This window comes from Halichoerus grypus, chromosome 12 (assembly GCF_964656455.1).
Source record: "Halichoerus grypus chromosome 12, mHalGry1.hap1.1, whole genome shotgun sequence".
Taxonomy (NCBI): Eukaryota; Metazoa; Chordata; class Mammalia; order Carnivora; family Phocidae; genus Halichoerus; species Halichoerus grypus.
In genome coordinates, this window is record NC_135723.1 from 78639163 (window position 1) to 78660532 (window position 21370).

General features: G+C 38.4%; 1 protein-coding gene and 1 non-coding gene across 18 annotated transcripts in view; both read right to left on the reverse strand.

Moving 5' to 3' along the window:
* The window catches only part of CADPS2 (calcium dependent secretion activator 2), a 518420-nt gene that overhangs the window by 70656 nt on the left and 426394 nt on the right, over window positions 1-21370 (reverse strand). For all 17 annotated transcript variants that reach the window (XM_078059524.1, XM_078059520.1, XM_078059523.1 and 14 more), the window contains 2 exons: window positions 18460-18563; window positions 6234-6390 (listed from right to left, as the gene is read on the reverse strand). In XM_078059524.1, the coding sequence (XP_077915650.1) occupies window positions 6234-6390; window positions 18460-18563 (261 nt within the window). The remainder of the gene's footprint in view (window positions 1-6233; window positions 6391-18459; window positions 18564-21370) is intronic.
* LOC118554636 (small Cajal body-specific RNA 20) lies at window positions 3665-3823 on the reverse strand. The gene has a single exon (XR_004926564.1).

Below are 21370 nucleotides of genomic sequence, written 5' to 3' on the forward strand. Positions count from 1 at the left end.
CTATAGTCTAGAAGTTACATCCATTCTGCATTGTTCCCAGCAGATGTATGTACAGATGTATCTATAAACACCAATTCGTGAATTTCAGATGCACAGCTCATTTAAGTGCTTGAGGTAGAATAACACGCAGGTGTCAGCCCTCCATATTTCAAAGCTTGAAGATTAACCTCATATACAATATGGTGACCTAACAGTTCTTCATTTGAAAGAAATCTGAAAAATAATCTCTGATACAGCCTAAGTGTGAGAATAACCCAGCGGGATTTCCACTTCTTCATTTCTTAATGAGTTTTTTGATAATGAGAGGTGACTTTGCCAGTCACTCTGGGCTCTATTATGGCTAATTTGACTCCACTTCACTCTCCTTGTTAATTATTAACACTAGCCTTTTTATCCTCATGAGACCACATTCCAATTTTTCTTTTTTCGATTTTTATGAGCCCATCTTTATGAAGGTGAAAGTCTTGGAGAATAGGTTTTCACTTAGTGTAGAGCCTGAACATTTATTATTCGTTTAGGCAGAGACTCTGTGACATTGATTATATAAGCATGGGTGTTCTTCAGGATGGCTTTAATGTGCTAGCAATGTGAAAAGGCTGTTAATTAAAGAAGAAGCACCGTGGTATTTTTCACTTGGGAATCTGTTCCCAAAAGAATGGTCATTTGCCACTTGCTAACATATCCACAGATTAAAAGGTGACTAGCTCCAAGGGTTTGCCTTTCAGCAGTGCTGAAAGAAATGATTTGTGCCATTTGCAGATGGCTTTCATTTGTCAGAAGCGGTCACTTGCCATATCTATTATCGACAAGACAATTGCGGAAGATAGCATGCAAGGGTAGAATCTAGTCGCACAGCATCATTTAACTATCATGCTAATTGCTTCATTATGAAAACATTTATTTTCCCTCAATTTTAATACATCTCTTTTTCAAGACTGTTTCCTTAGATACCATTTAAAGTGATTACCCATTTAATTATCTCTTTAGTTGGGGGGAAGTGGATCAGGGTGGACGGAGGTAGGTTGGAGGGACAAGCAGGAGCTCAGTCTTTTCTGAACAGAAATGAAGGAGCCGGAGTTTGTTTTCATCATCAGTCCTGCTCTGGGAATCAGTGGGTGAGTCTGTGAGGGGCGGGAGATTGGGGACAGTTGCTAAAATTATGGTGCAGCTCATACTCTTCCCTCGAGGAAACACCACACTTCATCTCCAAGGGTTCTTAAGGCTAAGATTTTCCCTAATCATGCCCAACTGTAAGGAAAGATGCATGCCCCCTGCAGAATTTTCTTCTCCTTAAAATAAAAACTGAATTTGCTGTCTTGAATCTTTTTCCCCACTCATTAGTTTAGTCCCTGGTGTTCTCATCATGGATGTTTCATAACGTACACGATAGGACAACATATACCATTCTCTGGTTTGTTCTGTACCCTTTAACCAACTCTCTTCCCCTGCCCCCACACCTCAAGGACCTTCTGAGAATTTTCTAAGGTAAAAATAAAACTTCAAGGAATTTCCTATCTTCCTTTAAAGACTGTATTATTCTATAAATGCCCCAGAATCTGCTTTTGTTAGTGCAGACCCAAACTGAACTGGAGACCACCAAGTGAGCACCCTGTCGGTGATCCCCATCAGCAAGATCCTGCCCAGGCACATCGCCTCTTAGGGATTTAGTTTCCTCACCTGGAAAATGAAGAGCTTTGTCAAAAACCCTGTCCACTTTTCCAAAAGATAAGCACCTATTTTAAAATATCAAAGCATCAAGATTTTAATAAAAGAAAGATGGTAAACAACCAGTGGAGACATCTGAATTATTCACTGAAAGACAAAACTCCAAACAACTCAGCTACCAAGTTTTCAAGGCACAAATAAAGTAAAAATTCTAACTAATACCCCCAACTACTTGGAGATGTGTTAGTAATTTTTATTTTGGCAAAGCAAACATAAGCATGCAACATTATCATAAATCACAACCATTTAAAATCTATGTAATTAGTTGTGCAGCACATGCAAGGTAACAGCAAACACTGTTATTTAGCAAAATATTTCCCCCTTCCAAGACTGGGCCTTGCAGAGCAGTCTCTTTCTATTACTCCTGGCTAAAGTTGTAACTAATTAGAATTTGGGATATAATGTTAATTGGGTCAATGTGGTAAAAGCTGTCATGCCATGGCAGTGATGTAAGGCTCTTTCTTTCTAGGTGGGATTAAAGGGATACAAGTTTTATGTTTTCTTAAAGCTTTCCAAAAGGTCAATATGGGGGCAGCGATAGGTTGACATTTAACATTTGGATTGCATTCAGTAAATCACCATCTGAATATTTCAGGAATTTAATAAAACAAGCACAGAATTATTAACAATGTTCTTCATTATTATCAAGAGTGATATTAATAGCAAAAAAAAAAAAGAAGGTATGTTTTACCAACTATTAAGATGCTCAGTGGTCTTGGCTTTGGATAGTAACTTGTGAGTTTGAGGTGAAAGTCACTATATTCTATTTCAATTCCCCAGACTCTCCTGTACACCCGATACCAAAAGGAAATTATGGCACTGGGGAACTTTTCTATTTACCTCACTACATAGAGGAGCTGTTTTTCTCTGAAATAATTGATGTTTTCTCAAATCTGTTAATCATTGCAAAATCAAAGCCAAGATCTAGACTTACCCCAAAACTGACATTGCTCAAAAGAGATCAGTAATAAATGCTTCCATGTTTTAACTGAATCATGTGCAACAAAACAACATACAACTATACGTTATGCATTTAATAGAAGCCGATGTTACAGAAATGGCTTAAAACAGGAAAGGGAGTATGCAACTCTTTTGAATTAAATATTTGCAAGTCTAGATAAAAATTAAATTTCTGCTATTCTCATTTTAGTGGGTTTTTTCCCCCCACAGTTCCACAGAAAGTGGTTTACTGCTTTTAGAACAAAATAAAATGATTTTAGAACTTTTGTTAGTGAAGAAAAATTGTCAGAACTTGAAAACTTTTCTAAAACATTATTTTGACAGTCGATGGAAGCAGGCACTTCAACGCAGAAAACTTCCGGCTTGCAGCCGCGTGGAGCGCCCGCTATCCGGCTCGATACAGCTAAGGGCTGAGAAGCGGGGCTTGGCTCACAGCCCCTGTCGCTGTCCTGAGCGTCAGGGCTGACCTCCTCTTTTTTTTTTTTTTTTTTAAGATTTTATTTATTTATTTGACAGAGAGAGACACAGTGAGAGTGGGAACACAAGCAGGGGGAGTGGCAGAGGGAGAAGCAGGCTTCCCGCGGAGCAGCGAGCCCGACGTGGGGCTCGATCCCAGGACCCCGGGATCTGACCTGAGCTGAAGGCAGACGCCTAACGACTAAGCCACCAGGGCTGACCTCCTTGCTCCGGCTCGCGCGGAGCTCCTTCTCCAACACCCGCTCCGGGCTCTTCCTTACCACCCCATCCCTCGCAATCCTGTGCAGAACCGCATTTAGGAGTGTTTGTTAGGCGTTGTCTATGGGGCATGCAGGAGGTCAGGCTACTACTGGGGCAATGCAGGCCAGCATCAGCTCATGGGAGCCTGGCACTATCCAAGGAGAGCCAGAGATCCCATGCCCAGTGCTACCACTTCACACTCTCGTCCGGCTGTGGGCTCAGCAGGCTTGCTATAGACCAAGTGGGGGCTCCCAGCAACTACAGATGTCTGAGGCAGGAAAACAAAGCTGCCAGTTCATGGCAGCCCCGACAATGATCCCTGGGGGCTGATCTTGGCCTCCAACCCTGGCTGAGGAGAAAAGGGAGCTCGCCCCAACCCCCCATCCCCCTGCCCCATGCATAGCCCCATGAGAGAGAAGCCCTGCATTTTAGCGTTCTTGTTGATATAACTCTCATAAATTTACACTTGCAATGCAAGAGCTCTTCTTAAAAATAAATATTAAAGGATGCTAATTCATTGGAGTTGCAGTAGAGGTCCCCCCCACCCAAATTTCTAAGAAGTCTACACTTGCTTTCTCCATAAAGAAATTCTGATTTGTTGAATAAGTTAAATGATTCATCATCTTTACTGTTTGACTGTGAACATTAATAAATGCCCTATCTTTGCATAAACTCCCAAATAAATCTAAATATGGTCAATTATTGAGTTTTCATGCAAATGAAAAAAGCAGTTAGAAATAAGCCTATGCTTACTTACTTTCAGCTAGGGACTTAATGCATAGTATATGTATTTATTTTTGGTCCAGGTTTATTGTCTTAAGATAATATTAAACCTGAGTTATAATTTCTTAGCAGAAAACAAATGATGCTAAAAGACTGGGAAAAGGAGAAGGTCATTTAAAGTCTTCTAGCTGGCAGGAGGGAATTAAAGTACAGCTTAAAAGCTGGCTGGTCATCGTTTGCAGAATACATGATTCACATACAGATAATTCAGTGTGGGGTTAGCAACTTCTGAGAGTAGACACTGGTTAAATCTGAAGTAGGAAATGGAGCTTAGTTCTTTGGCTTTCTAATAGGATCACTGGAAATGAAACTGGATAGGAGATGAAATTGGTTCAAAGAGTCAAGACTGAAATTTTCAGACTAGTATTTATTTTGTATCTACTATACGTGAGCTACTATGGTATTAATTCTCACCACCAATGACACTGTAGGTACTATTACTTTCCTTCCTTCATAGATGAAGAACCTAAGGTCCACAGAGGTTGAGCTATTGCCAAAGGTCAAGTTGCAAGTGGCAGAGACAGATGTGAATTTGTCTGGCATCAAAGTTCATGTTATTAATTACTTAAAATGGTGCCTCTCTTACTATGACAGAGGTTCTTAACCTGCTGTCCTAAATCTGATGTCCATGGGGAGGTTCTAATACTACACTACACAAAATTTCGTATTAGTGTGGATTCCCCCCCACCCCCCAGTAAAACAGTAGTTTTATCAGAGATTCAAAGGGATGAACAACCAAAGAAAGGTAAGAAACAATGGAGTGATGAACAAAGCCAAAAGCAGTAATTTTTTAAAAAGCAAAGACAAACGTAAAGACATGGCTTTAAGTTTAAACCTAGAAGCATACAGTAGCGGTGCCTGGGAAGAGCAGTAAAAAGCTCTGGCGTTTTAAAATACAGCAAGTTTGAAACGTATCACAGGGGGACTGAGTTCCTTGGCGAGTTGGAGCAGTACGAACTGAAGACAGGGCAGGGGAAGGGCACCTCTCCCGGGGGTCAGTGGAACACAGGTCACACTGTGAGCACTGTGTTCTTCACAGCACCACACTCCAGGGCAATCCTGAGAAATGGAGTGAGGTCTGGGCAGGGGAAGGTGATAAGCAGGGTAGTGGGCACAGAAACCCTACCACGTGAGGAAGAACTGCATGACCTGTCAGCAAGGGCTCGGAGCAGAACACACACAACAGTAGAAGCCTGTTCCATCCATCGAGCACAACAAGTCAGAACCAGAGGGTAGGACGAGGCAGAGGTCACCTTGGTCTATAATGGGAAGAACTGTCTAGAATATGTAACTGGTGACGCTATGACCACTGCAAGTGTTAAAGCAAAGAATGTCAGCAGTAACCAAAGCTGGGTTGAAGGGAAACTTCAAAAGGAGTCATCATAGGAAGGGCCTAGGAATCTGTATGTTAAGAAATGTCCCTATAAAGTCCTGATGTAAAACGAAGTTTGTTCTGGCCGCTAGAAGACCATGCATCGGAAAATTTGTAAATGTTATTATTGCACTGGAAGGAAATGTCTCAGTAGAGGACCTTTACATTCTCTTAAATTTCTCAACACTGAGAGAGAAACCCATACCACACAGCAATATTACACCATCATCTATGGAAGTGAATCCCTCTCAGGCAAACAATATTATCAGAATGCATAATAAAAATAGAAAATAGAAATAGAAACCTTAACAAAGCATGAATTCCCAGACTAATGACACATTTCTAAGATGTCTTTCAGAGACGTAAGTATTCTCCAATGCTTTAGAAATGCTAACCTTTGAAGATTTTCTGATTCACAAGGTGCAAAGAGAAAGATGCCTATGTCAGCAGGAGAGGAGAAATAACAGGAACTTCCGGGGCCAGTGGAGCAAAGTGGGCAGGTTACTGCTTTTCCCCAGAACCCGGCCTGAAAAAGTCAGGGAGACTGAGCAAATACTATTGTTATCTATGTCAGTCTTGCTGAGTTAGTGCGAGAGCTCTGTAAATACACATTCACACACACAACATTCTCTCCATCCTCCCCATTTCATATACTAAAGAAAACGCAAGTGCTTACTGTCATTTCTGAGGAAATTATTGAGCAGTTGGAAAAGAGGAAAACTATCCCAGGAGTCTTGTGGTTGGGCCTCCAGTGCAGTATCCATATCTACTGTGAATAAAGCCCAGAATTTCTCTGCATGCTCTGCCAATAAATCAGGCCACCAGGCAAATGCCTGCAAAAGGATAAAGAAACAATGCAAAATTAGATTACTTCTTAGAAACACACACAAATATTGTGCCACCTGAAAACGTCACTGAAAATGAAATTGTAGAATGTTGTAGAATAGGATATCACATTTTAAAATATTTCTACTCACAGAAAAAAGATATATTAGAAATACATAAAATATCATAGTAGTTATGCTTAAAATTATGAGATACTAAATTTTTCTTGTTTTATGTATTTTTCATCTGTTCTAAATTGAACATGTATTTTTAAAGTAAAACAATAAATTTCATTTTGCATTTTAATTCTATTTTAGATTTCATATTTCATTTAATGCCAAATTTGCTTAAAATTTGTGTATAAAATTTCTTCTCACATTCAAAAAATATTACTTTTTAAAATAAATCTAAGGTCTAAAGCTCAAATACACTTCCATAGTGTAGGGATAGAGAGGGATTTCCAGACCCTCCAATGTAAATTAGGTACTCTGGTAGGTAGGTAGTCTTATCAAGTCTTACACAGTCTCTCTGATGCTCAGCATTTTAATTTCACAAGTCTTGGTATTGCACATATGACTACATATGTGAGTATTTTAATTTCTGTCTCTTAAATTTAGGCTGTAAACACTACAAAGACAAGTCTGTATATGTTGTTTATTACTTTATACTCAGCGAGGTATTTTCTAATTCTTTTTAGGTAATGGCAATAATTGCCTTAAAAAAAATCTGTTTAGATGAGTGAAAATAATATTTACTTTTTAGAAAGTTCTTGAAAACAATGTGGTCTGATGATGGATCAGAGCTCCAACACAACGTGCCCATGAAACCTAGCAGCAGGCCCAACTTCCTGTGGTCCCTGCCAGCCAGCTGGCCCATAAACCCCATCAACCACAAAACTGCCAAATTGTTCCCTAAACTGCTAAGTAGATAAGCATGACTGTAATGAATGAGCTTGAGTTTTGTAAAGAAAAATCAAATCCAAATCAGATAACTCATACTGAAATATAAAGTTTTAAGTGTCTTTTTCTCTCAGATCTATTTGATTTATATAAAGGAGCAAACTATAATATAGGAAATTGTATGATTTTAAATGTGGCATACATTTTAAAAGTTGGTCCAATTAATTAAAAATACCTTTAACAGAGAGTCAAGTTTCCTAAGAAATCCATATTTAGATAAATAGGAGAAGACATTTACAGTCAGCCAGAGCCTTTGCTGGGACAAATGTCAACAAAAAATTTAATATGGCAGTCTTGTATTTTAAGCTTGAGCTTTTGGGGATACATTCTCAGGTCTTCTTTAATGTGCAAACTGCAAATAGAACTGCCATTATATGGTAATGGGAGTTAAAGAATGTAGAGTTCTCGTGTGAAGATTAGAACATACTTTTCTCTTAGTCCTTCAAGGACAGACTTTCAAAATGTTTGATTCTACTAATCCCATCCTACAGTGAAGAGACTGATTACTCTTCACTTTATAATGTGGCTGGGCTATGTGAAATCGGGTATCAACTGATCAAGATGTGAGTTTCAGTTACAGATGAAAACTGTCTCAATTCAACCTTTATTACCCTCCTCATGAGTATGCAGGGTGTTAACAAAAGCTTTTTGTTTTTAATCATAAAAGGGAAAAGTATTAATAAGGACTATTATCAGAAAAATTTGTAATGGATACACAATACTGAAGAAGTAAATTCTCATATGAATAACATAATGTGTGTGTGGGGGGGTAGTAAAAGTGTAGTGTTTTTGTATGTGATTAAATTTAAGTTGTTACCACTTTAAAATAGTGTTAAAAGGTCCGGAGTCCAGTTAAAAGGTAAATCCTTCCCTAAAAATAGTTACTTTAAGTGTAAATGTAAATTAAACTCCCCAATCAAGAGACACAGGCTGAATAAATGAATAAAACAACAAGATCCAACTATATGCTTATGAGAGACTTTAGATTTAAGGACACACATAGGCTGAAAATGAAGGAATGGTAAAAGATACTCCATACAAATGGTAACCAAAAGAGGGCAGGGGTGCTTATACTTACATCAAACAAAACAGACTTTAAGTAAAAAACTGCCACAAGAGAAAAAGCAGGTCACTACATAATGATAAAGGGTCAATTTTCCAGCAAGATAAAACAATTATAAATATATATGCACACCACCTCATAGCACCTAAATATATAAAATAAACATTGACAGATCTGAAAGGAGAAATAGAAAGCAATACAATTACAATTACAAGAGAAGACTTCAATAGTACACTTTCAATAATGAACAGATCTCATCTGGATGGAAAATTAATAAGGAAACAGCAGACTTGAATAACACTATAGACCAAATGGATCTAACTGATAGATATAGAACATTCCACCCAGCAGCCGCAGACTGCACATTCTTCTCAAGCACACACAGAACAATACCCAGGATTGATCACATGCTAAGTCACAAAAAACTTAACTTTTGAAATCATCCCAAGTGTCTTTTCCAATAGCAGTGGAATGAGATTAGAAATCAGTAACAAAAGGAAAACAGAAAAATTCACAAATACATGGAGATAAACAAGACACTCTTAAAAGACCATTGGGTGAAAGAAGAAACTTAAAGGAAACAGAAAATATCTTGAGACAAACAAAAATGAAAGCACAACGTATCAAAATTTATGGGATGCAGTAAAAGCAGGACTAAGAAGGAAGTTTACAGCAATAAACACCTATATTAAAAAAGAAGAAAGATCTCAAACTACCACGTCATGTCACACCTCAAGAAACTAGAAAAAGAACAAACTCAGTCTGAAGTTAGGAAAAGAAAGAAAATAAGATTAGAGCTTAAATAAATGAAATAGAGACTATAAAACAATAGAAGAGATCAATGAAACTAAGAATTAAGTTTCTTAAAAATAAACAATATCAAAAAAACTTCTGACTAAAAAAAGACAGAAAATGCAAATAAATAAAATCATAAATGAAAGCGAGGACATCACAACCAATGCCACAGGAATAAAAAAGATAAGGGACCATTAACCATTGATTTCTTGAATATGACACAAAAAGCACAGACAACAAAAGCAAAAATACATAAAAAGGACTACATCAAACTAAAAAGCTTCTGCATGGCAAGGGAAACCATCAACAAAATGAAAAGGCAACTTATGGAATGGGAGAAAATATTTGCAAAAAGTTTATTTAATAAAGGGTTAATATCCAAACTGTATAAAAAACTCCTACAACTCAATAGTATGAGAACCCCAAATAACTTGAATAAAAGATGGGCAAAGACCTGAATGGACATTTCTCTGAAGAAGCCTAACGAATGGCCAACAGCTATATGCAAAAGGTCCTCAACATTATTAATCATAATTTGATTTTCAAATGCAAATCAAAACCACAATGAGCTATCATCTCACACCTAATTAGGATGGCTATTATAAAAAAAAAACAAAAACCAAAAGGTAAGTTTTATTGAAGATGTAGAGAAAAGAGAAGTCTTGTATACTGTTGGTGAGAATGTAAATTGCTACAGCCACTATGATAAACAGTATGGAGGTTTCTCAAAAAATTAAAAACAGAAGTATCATATGATCCAGCAATCCCACTTCTGAGTTTACATCTGAAGGAGTTAAAATCAGAACCCTAAAGAGATATCTGCATTGCCACGTTTACTGCAGCATTATTCACAATAACTATGACATGGAAGCAACCTAAATATCCATCAACAGATGAATGGATAAAGAAAATATGACATTTATATATAATGGAATATTTTTCAGCCTTTAAAAAAGAAGGAAATCATGCCATTTGCAACAACATGGTTAAGCCTAGAGGATGTTATGCTGAGTGAAATACTCCAGACACAAAAGGACAAACACTACATGACCTCACTTAAATGAGGAATCTAAAACAGTCAAATCCCTAAGAGCAGAGAATAGAATGGTGGTTTCAGAGGGTTGAATGCCTGGGGGGAGTGTGAAACAGGGAGGTATTAGTGAAAGAGTACAAAGATTTGGTTATACAAGACAAGTCTTAGAGATCTACTCTACAGTATAAGGCGTATAGTTAACTGCATTTTGCTTAGAGGCTACATCTTGTATTAGGTGCTCTTATCACACTCACATAAAAAAGTAACATGGATTTCTCTGGCTATTCCATCTCAGTTTTGTTTTAATTTGCATTTCTCTAATTATGAATGAGTTTGAACACATTTTTCGTATGTATAAGGGCTCTATACTGTTTTTAGTGAATTATTTTTCAGGTCTTTTCCCCCCTTAACATTTTTTTTAATTATTATTAAGTAAACTCTACACCCAACATGGGGCTTGAACTCACGACCCCAAGATCAAGAGCCACATGCTCTATGGACTGAGCCAGTTAGGCGCCCCCTTTCTCCCCTTTTAAAATTTATCTTTTGCTGGTGTTAAAACTTTTTAACCAAATAACTACAAAACATTCACATTTCTGTGATATAGAAATTTATATTATTCTTCCAATCAAAATTAATCACTTAAAAAAGGATTCATCATACTATAGCCAGAAAAGTCAACATTTACTTTCAAGAACTTCCTAAGAGATACATGGTTGTAAAACTTCATTTAATTTCTTCAAATGTAAATTACACTAAAACCACACAACAGTCAAACCACAAAACAAAATGGATCATAAAATATCAACACACTGGGTATTTTCTTTTTTTTTAAAGATTTTATTTATTTATTTGAGAGAAAGAGAGAGCTCAAGTGGGGGGAGGGGCAGAGGGAGAAACCTGCTGAGCTCGGAGCCTGATGTGGAGCCGGACACGGGGCTGGACACGGGGCTGGACACGGGGCTGGATGCGAGGCTCCATCCCAGGACCATGACCTGAGCCAAAGTCAGACGCTTAACCAACTGAGCCATCTAGTCACCCCATCAGATTGGGTATTTTCTTAAAAACTTGTATCACAAGAATAATGTTCAATATATTAATAAAAAACATCACCATGTGATGAATTAATGGATGGCAATATAAGAAAATGTTGCCTACAGGAAGAATACAAACAGACTTTAGATTTAGGGACATTTAATGTTTAGGACTTTGAGAATGCTCAATGTTTAGGACTTCAATTTTGCTGCTACAAATATATAAATGTGAAAAACTATTGGAAATGGTATGCACTATGTCATGAGCTATTGCTCTTTCAAAATACTATCTTTGAATCCTTTTTAACTATCTACTAAAATGGGTGTATGACAAGTAATATAAAAGTAAACAAATAAAACAGTGTAATTTCATTACATATGTTTTGCTCTTGTCTTTTAGAGCTGCAGCGGTGACTGACCTGACATACTAGGTCAAGCAGGAGAGAAACCCTAGTAAAAATGTGGCATGGGGCACCTGGGTAGCTCAGGCAGTAAGCATCTGACTCTTGATTTCGGCTCAGGTCATGATTGCAGGGTCGTAAGGCTGAGCCCCATGTTGGACTCCATGCTGAGCATGGAGCCTGCTTAAGATTCTCTCTCTCATTCTCCCTCTGCCCCTCCCTGCTCGTGCTGTGTCTCTCTTAAAAAAAAAAAAGAAATGCAGTACTGCCAAGTAAGACAGTTTCAAAGTCTCACTTGTAGCTCATAACCAATGCTTTTTCAAGAGATTGAATTTAGGAAAATAGGGGCACCTGGCTGGCTCAGTTGGTTAGGGTACTGCCTTCGGCTCAGGTCATGATCCTGGAGTCCCAGGCTCAAGTCCCGCATTGGGCTCCCCGCTCAGTGGGGAGTCTGCTTCTCCCTCAGACCCTCTCCCCTCTCATGCTCTCTCTCATTCTCTCTCTCTCAAATAAATAAATAAAATCTAATAAATAAATAAATATAAAATAAAATAAAGAAAATAACAATCATGTTAGGTCAGGATTGTTTCAAGACTTGGAAAAATTTCCATAGGTCTTTTTAAAGTGAACTTGGAAGATAAAGCCACAGTGGGGAATGAAATAAAATGGAAGAGAATTTTCTTAAAAAAAAAAAAAAAGTAGTTTCAGGATGGCAAGAGTTTGCCATCAACTCAAAATTGTCATTATGCTTTACAGAAGTATATATATCTGTGTGTCAAATTTGTATTCCTGATGAATGCAAGCCAATCTATGATGAATGCTTATTGTTCTCCTAAAGATGACTAGAGAGAGCTTTGAGCAATCAGTCTTTGAAAAGAAAAAGCAAGGGTCACAGGCTGTTACCTTGAGAACACAGGGTGGATTCTACACCTATCCCCTCATCTTGTTTGCCATCCTGCTGGGTGGCAGTCATCTCACCCTGGACCCTGTGAGTAAGAGGAGAGGCTGTATAATGTCCTCCCTTGAGGACCACTTCATGGAGATGGTAGAGGCTCCAGAGCATCAGGGTCTCCACCAGAAACGCAGCCATCTGCAGGGCACCAATCAAGTTATGATTATCTGGGTTAAAGTTATCCTGGCCCTAATGCTAAGCCACTAACTAGTGTAAATGAGATGGCAGAGGCAGAAGGCAATGTTTAATGTGATTCAGAGGAAAATACAAAACAAAACTTGATTATAATCCTTTAGCCAAACCACTTCTACCAAAGTTCTAACAATAAAAAAAATCTCATACAGTGACAACAATACATGTGGCAAGGTGACAATACTTTGAAAGCTGCGTTTGTTTTCTGAATGTCATTGGAAACAGTGGCAGCTAAGAAGGCACCCTGAAACTGGAAGTGAGTACTGAGCTTCTGCACTTAGTGGGGAGATTTGAGTGCTCCTGGGCAAATCAGTTCCCTGGGTGGATTTCCATTCCCTCATCTGCAAACTGGCAATAATAATAATACTTGTCCTAACCTCCCCTCGGGTTGCTGTGAAAATTCAATGCTTATGAAAATCTCTTGATCTACAAAAGTAAAAAAAAAAAAAACAAAAAACTAATCATTATCAGTAATTACAGAAATGAGCTGAAATCCATACAGATCTTATAATGTGAGTTTAGATGTTTTGCATGCCAAGTATTGTTCTAAAGGCTTTTTATATGTTATATTATTTAACCCTCCAAACAACCCATCCAGAAAGGTAGATGCTATAATTATCCTTATTTTCTATGATAGCAAACTCAGAGAGATTAAATGACTTGCCCAAAGTCAAATAGTTGGCAGGTGACAGAACAATAATTTGAATCCAGGTCAGTTGGAGGTCAGAGATCAAGCTCTTACACATGTAGACTCTTAATTAACTATATATAGCACATTACCTGTCCATCCATCTGTATATAATGATTTGCAGATCAGACCACTGTTAATGTTCTGATTTTTTTCTTGCAAGAGCACCTATTAATATCTTATTTCTTTATATCTTTTCTAATTTCTTTGAGGGAAGAGGCTTTTCATTACTTTTACCCTCACCATATAGTTAAAATTTATAATTTACAACAACAAAAAAGAGGATGGCTGCCTAAATGAGCAAAAACAGTGAATCTGAGTTTGGGATGCTGTATGTGCTCATTTTTTCCCCAGGAAAAGATCAGTTTGCAATCCTGTATTTTGTAGATGATCCTGAAGGCTCAGGAGATAGTCTAGTGTCTAGGACAACCCCCAGCCCCAACATACACACACACACACCACCAGGCAATGTAACACTGAGGGGCCATATTCTAGAAACATGTAAGCTCTTTTGAGGAGCCAGTAGACTAGAGGATGACACCTAAACCACTGTCAGACTAACCATAAGTTTTGTTTTTTTTTTAAAGATTTTATTTATTTATTTGAGAGAGAGAGAATGAGAGACAGAGAGCACGAGAGGGAAGAGGGTCAGAAGGAGAAGCAGACCCCCCGCCGAGCAGGGAGCCCGATGCGGGACTCGATCCCGGGACTCCAGGATCATGACCTGAGCCGAAGGCAGTCGCTTAACCAACTGAGCCACCCAGGCGCCCTAACCGTAAGTTTTTTATAACTCTTTCGATTCAACAAAATCTCTCCCTAGTTGGGTTCATACATGAATATAAATATTGAAGTAACCGAGTGTGATGATAAACTGAAAATACTTCAAAGCGTATGTCAGGGTAAAATAGTACTCTTATTGTTATATATTATTGTATATATTATACATATAGTATTAAAAATTACAAAATAATAAACAAACACTTTTGGTAGGATACTTATGCCCATGGAAGTTCATTTGAGAGTCACTGCTGCCAATGGAATTTGGCCTCTGTAACTCTGCCATCTCTAAACCACTTGCGGATCATCTTCTTCCATAATGAGGGACATTTGTTGGACCAGAGGCTAATCTAACCCTAAACCTAAAACCACCCTAAAAAATGTTGGTTTATCTCACTGGCTATCCAGATACAAATGCTATGTAATTAATACAATCCAATTGTTGAGATTACTGTAATTTAGTAGTAGGTAGTAAACAGATCTTGTTCATGAACGAATAACCAGACTTTAAGATGTTCTTTAGATGTGCATGCTAGTGAGAAGAGCAAGGTCACAAAGAAGCAAAAGCAAAACAAATGGGAAAAAATATCAAATACCCTTTCTCTTCATGTTAGAATCCATCCAGAAACATAATTTGGTTCAGATACTGATGTTCATGTGTGTGAGCATATGTGCAAATACGTGTGCCCACACTGAGCTCCTTTCCTGTCCTGCCTCTGTTGCTGGCGGAGCCTGAGGCACAGGCAGCCGAAGTGATAGATGAATCAGCTATGTGCAGTGAACTGAGAGCGGTCTGTGCTGCAAATACCAAATTACTGCCAAACATCCTTTTTGCTTACACTGTCACCGACATGGTGGACAATATTACATTTAGACTATTTTAGGGACCTTAAATCAAGACTCTGCTGTAATAATACCCAACGAAGTAGCAACTTGAGCTGTGTTTCTTCCCTTGGCCCCTCTCCTGATATTTTCAGGACCCCATCCCCTTAGGCAGGGTCCTAGGATACACCAGTCAGCAAGGAAAGGAAGAGAACGAATGGAAAGGGACATCTCCAGGATTGCACCATAATCATCACCTCTGCGTTCACATCCCTGCTATGATGCCCGGTATGCAACTTGGCAGCAGAAGCAGGGTCAGACAACCATTGCACCCCTCTACTGAAAGAGAAATAACAATGTGGTTCACTGCAGAACGCCCAGGTCTGGAGTCCTGTCACTTACCACCTGTGCACGTGTGGCAAGTTGCTCAACCTTTCTGGGACCTTATCAGTTTTCTTATCAGTCAAATGGTGTTATGTGGAGACGTTGTGTTGGTGAGAGCCCAAGGCTTTCTCATCAGCATCTGGGACGTCCCGCCATTGTCAAAGTGAGGGGCTTTGGATGGACAGTACAAAGATCGGTTTGCCTAAGTCTCTGGTCAGGCAGAGTGTAGTCTGGAATGTGGAGACAGCCTTAAGGATTTTCTGGAAAGGATCTTAAAGCTATCTTTTAAAAGAGAAAACAAATCAGAAAAAAGCCTGAGAGGAGAGGTTGAGAGGCCACCATAGAGAAGGGAGCACCGTCTTGTAAGCCAGTCACCGTCAAAAATGTGAAGGACACAAAAACTGCTTGATTGGGAAATTGCTAAAGATCAAAACAACCTCTTAGCCCTGAGAGTAAACTGCCACTGTGAGAAAGGGAGAATGAGAATAAAAGAAGCCTGCACAGGAGCCAAAGGGAGGGCTCTGGGAGGCAGACGCATTGACCTCCACCCAGGGAGCCAAGCCAGGTACTTGCTCATGGAGTACAGAGACCCCAGCTTGAACATCCAGCAGAATAAAGATCAGTGAAGAGTTCAGTCTCCTAATTCACTCTGGAAATGACTTTAGAATCAGACCAATTCACTCCCCAGTATTGTTCAGAGAAAAAGTTGGATCTTCTGATTAAAAAAAGAAAAGGGCAGGGCATGTGGCTGGCTCAGTCAGTACAGCATGTGACTCTTGATCTCGGGTTTGTAAGTTTGGGTGTAGAGATCACTTGAAAAATAAAACAAAAATCTTAAAAAAAGAAAAAGGCAAAAAAAAAAAAAGGGAGATAAAACCGAATTATCAAAATCCTTTCAGCTGGCCTTAATTGTGCATGCAATTATTAATAAGACACATTTATCAAAACACTACAACTGTAAGCCCATTCCAAGAAATAGTCTTTAATTGGAAGGAGAACTAGGTTGGCTTTAAAATTAACTATAATCAAAGTGGGTTCTATCTTACCTTCACTAAGAGAGTTACTCCATGCTAGAAAAATAGTGGAAACAGTTTTACTCACCTCTCTTCCCTGATGGATTCCAAGAATTTGGAAGCATTGGGGGATGGAAAATGCCATAGTGTTACAAAGCATTTTTAAAAGAGGTCATTTTACTGGTTCTATATTTCAGCATATAGTAGAATGATATTTATGAGTTATGATTATCTCTGTTCAATAAAGTCAACCATATTTTTGTGGATTAGAAAATATTATTTACATTTTAATTGTGTTTGGATACATTATCTTTAATAAGCATTTAGTGACTGCATGGAATAGACAACATTTAATAATTGTATTTAAAAGACAGGAAAGTAATTATTTTCCTTATGAGGGCAGGAAAATTAAATAGTATTTCTGTGAAATGTATGGGAATATTAGATGTACCTGTTTAGGTGAAATATACTGCAATTGAATATCCAATCAGAAATAGCTTTTAATTAAAAAGATCTAATACTCTGATGATAATGCCTTTTAACAAAAGACAAAGACAACACATACATATATTTTATCATATAATCATTTTCATCATAACATAGCAGTAGTACCAGCCTAGAAAAGATCCTCCTGGGGATTCATTTCAAATTATTGAAGCAGCTGTTTCTTCAGTTTAAAATACAATATCCATAACAAGTTCACACATGACAGATGCAAGGTAAAAACTAGATTCCATAGTGTGAGCTAAAAGCAGATGTTTTGAATGATCATATTTATAACTAGATACAATAAATCTTAGTTACCTATAGTAAGGCTTCATGAATACTCTTTTTTAAGAATTTGCTTACAATGTACTTCCTATAGTTTCTTATATTTTTGAGAACTTGGCTTCATTACAAATAAATATTCTATAAATTCTTAAGTATCTGGGATTTCAAAAAAATTCTTCCCCATTTCATGCGCTTCTTCAGGAAAAAAAGTACTGTTAGAGCACTGAAATTTGTTATATTTACTTAATTCCATATATTTTCCCCACCCAATTCATTCCAATTCTAGCGTATTGTGCTGCCGAAGCAAGCACTCCCCACCAAAGTCCTAAAACTTTTTTTTTTTTTTAATAAACTCATGACTATTAGAAAGAGTTTTAGATGGGGCGCCTGGGTGGCTCAGTTGTTAAGCGTCTGCTTTCAGCTGAGGGTCCTGGGATCGAGCCCTGCATCGGGCTCCCTGCTCTGCGGGAAGCCTGCTTCTCCCTCTCCCACTCCCCCTGCTTGTGTTCCCTCTCTCACTGTGTCTCCCTCTGTCAAATAAATAAATAAAATCTTCAAAAAAAAAAAAAAAAGAAAGAGTTTTAGAAAGACTACTAGAAAGACTTTTAAGTCTTAGAATAAGCAGTTGGCCTGGTGAAATACTACTCTATAGGGTGAATGTTAATATATAATTAAAACTTTAGAAAACTATAAACAATGCAGGCTTACTGAAAATTTAAAGAAAAGTTTGATGGTAAGAATAAAAGACTAGTTCTCAGTCATACAGTTATGAATGTCTTCTATTTGATTTTGTTATAGTTGATCGCAACTTTTCCTTTTGTACATTGATTAATTTACATTTCGAAACTAAAGCAGTCATGGCATGGGGGGGAGAAGCAAGCAATCTGGCATCCTGAGATGGGGTTTGTGCTCCAGCTTTGCTTCTTACTACTTGTACATCTTTGGCAAATCCCATAAGCTCTCCCATGTTCCGTGACTGTTGTCAGGAATAGATAATAAATCATATACATAGACAACCCCTTTGTAACATATAGTAATTGCGTATCCAGGAAATGCACATATGTTCTCAGTTTTTTACAGGTAAATGGCCAGATGTATATCAAAGTATATGGGCAGGCCCCTTCTTCAGTGCTGTTCCCACTATGGCAAAGCATTATATGGAGCTTTATAGGACAGTTAAAGCAAGTCATCACCTCTGCATGATGCTCTTCATTCTGCTGTAAGACTTCTATGCAGAGCTCTGCTAGATGAAGAACCTCTTCCAGCTTTCTAGCAGGAGGTGCCTGGTTCATGGTCTCTATGTTAAAAAGAAATCATAATAATGTTACCTTGAAAATAAAAAGCCAAACATATTCCAATTTGCAACGAGGAGAGCAGGGTGTTGAAATAGAATAGAAAGCATATTTTTGAGAAATAAGAGATGCAAACAATACAAATAAATACATTCTTAAAAAAAAAAAAAAAACAGTTCATCAGATTGCAGAAAATATTTCACCCACAAAGCAATCACGGGGAACTGCAAGTGCTGTGCCATTTAATATATAAGAACTAACAGATGCATCAGCACATTAGATGCTCAACTTCTGCAACAAACAAGTTATAATTCTCCTCAAGGTCAGAAACACAAAGAGAACAGATACCACAGTCTTTTCCTTCTCTCTGTATTGTATTACCAATACAATACCATTCTTACCAGATGAGTCATTCCTGACATTAGCAAAAACCATTCTTTTTTGTTGCTACTTAAATTCTCAGCCTGAAATGTCTATATAGTTTATGTTGATCTTAAATTCAAGAAGTAAAAAGTCACTTAAAACACTCTGACAGCCTTCGATGAACTGATTTCCTCCCCTCCTTCCCTACCCACCATTATGTCACCCTCTCCCCTCCTCTAACTGGAGAGGGGTGGGGAGGCATTCTTTAAAGCTGAAGGTTCTTTCAGCGTCAAGGCAAACTGGTATAAAAAGGCCAGGCCACAATGAGATTAAGTGCAGCTACCTGAAATTCAGCAACAGAGAAGGAAAAGCAGTTGATTTTAGAGATACAAGAAACTGGCAGACATTAGAGGTGCCCTGTGTAATGAAACCGTTTCAAAACTGAATGTGAAGAACAGAGTTTCCAAAAAGGACACTGAAGATAAACACTGTCTTATATTCATGGACCCTCTCTTTGTCCCAGGAAGGAGGTTGTAAGGAAGGGAAATAAAATTTTCAGAAAAAGAGCTTTTTCTGTGGAACCTAAGGAGCTTTGTTTTTTGGCAATGGACCTTTTCCTTCAACTTCTTCCTAAAACTTCAGCCTTAAATTTGGAGGCTACTCTTTCATTTGCTTGTTTCCAAGGAATATATACAATGATGCAGTGAAACATTGCTTATGGCTGGTGCTTGTTCATTAAACATTTACTAGAAGTTTACTATAGGTCACAGTGTGATAAACACGGGGGTTTCCATCCCCCAACCCAGCACTCATCCTCCCAAACTTCCCTGCAGGAAGAAAAGCCACTGCTTGTCTGCGACAGGGATCAAGAGCAGAAAACCAATTTGCCAAACACCACGTAACTGAGTGTGCCTACAATGTTCTTAGCTGTGAGAAGTAGGAGGAGGTATAAGCCATGCCCCTGATCTTAAACAACTCAGACTCCAAAAATCACTACTGAAAGGATCCTTAGATGTCAACTATCCAATCTTCCATCTGTTTCATGATCACTTCAACATCCTCAAAAGAGAGTGAGGTCAAGGAGGCTCATGACTTTGCAAGACAGTCTACTCCATTTTGGGGCAGCTCTAACTACTAAAGTCTGGTGAGAAACACAAGATCCTTAAGAAAAGTTTGGAAACACTGTAGAGCAAACACAGCAGTAATGTAGGAGAGGTGAGAGAAGGTGGGTTTGGAGGAAGGAATCAGCAGGAAGGTAAGTAGGACCTGAAGCAGGTCATAAAGGAATAACAAATGACCTGGGTAAGTAGATGATGGGTTTTTAGAAACGACTGTGTGACAGAGATGTGGTGCACTTCAGAGGAAGGGGATGATGATGATGATTACAAATGTTACCATTTACTGAGAGCCAATTAATGTCTCAGGCACAGCCCCAGGCACTTTCCATGCATCATCACACTAATTTCCCCAACAGCTTTCAGTTGCTTGGTTATTTGTCCATATAACTTACAGATAAGGAAACAAGCTTGGAGAGATCAAGTGCAACAGCTAGCAAGTGGAGAAGGTGAGACCTGAGCTTAATGTGGGCTCTTACCATCTCTGCCTTGCCCTTGCCTGGCTGGAGTACAAACATGCTGGAGAATAATGGGTGATGAGCCTGAGGTCAGATTGTGGCAGGCTTTAAGTAAGATAATAAGTATACTAGATAACCAAGTCCTATGTGTATAACTTAGAGCAAGTGTTCCTTTGCAAGGCTTCAGATTAAATTAATTTTAGGAAAATGTATTTGTGGTTGTGTAGAAAAAAGGACTGGTGAGGTTGTGCAACCTGGGTCAGGTCTAGTAAAATAGAGAACTATGGGAAGATGGTAGTGGGAACAGCATAGGAAGGTGCAGGGATGCTCTGAAGAAAGAATTTGCAAGCCCTTGTGAGTAACTAGAAACTGCAGGCCATAGAGGAGAATGACCCTGAGGTTTGGAGACTGCATGGCTCAGGGAATGAGGGTGCATGGTTGATGAAACTAGGGAATGGGTGTTCAGGGGGACATTCCATATATTTTAGGACTAATTTCCATATATGTATTAATTAATTATTCTAAACTAAAAAGATAAGCATTGCAAAATCTGCACATACAGGGAGTTAAGATATTTGGATTCTCTGCCTAGAAAACTCCTACACATCATTGAAGATACAACTTGAATGTTACCTTAAACGTGGGACCTTCTCAAAGTTCTGGGGCTGAATGAGTTGCTCCTCTCTCTGAGCTCCCCTCTGGGGCTTATGAGCCTGTTACTCGACTGTGCCCAAATCAAAGTCAGAAACTGGGTCTCATTATCTTGTGCTCTCAGTATCACAGGTACCTAATGAATGTTTACTGACAATGCAAGAACACAATTTTTTGGGAAAAAATGTGTTAAAAGTAAAATCAGTACCCAAATTATTTCAATTA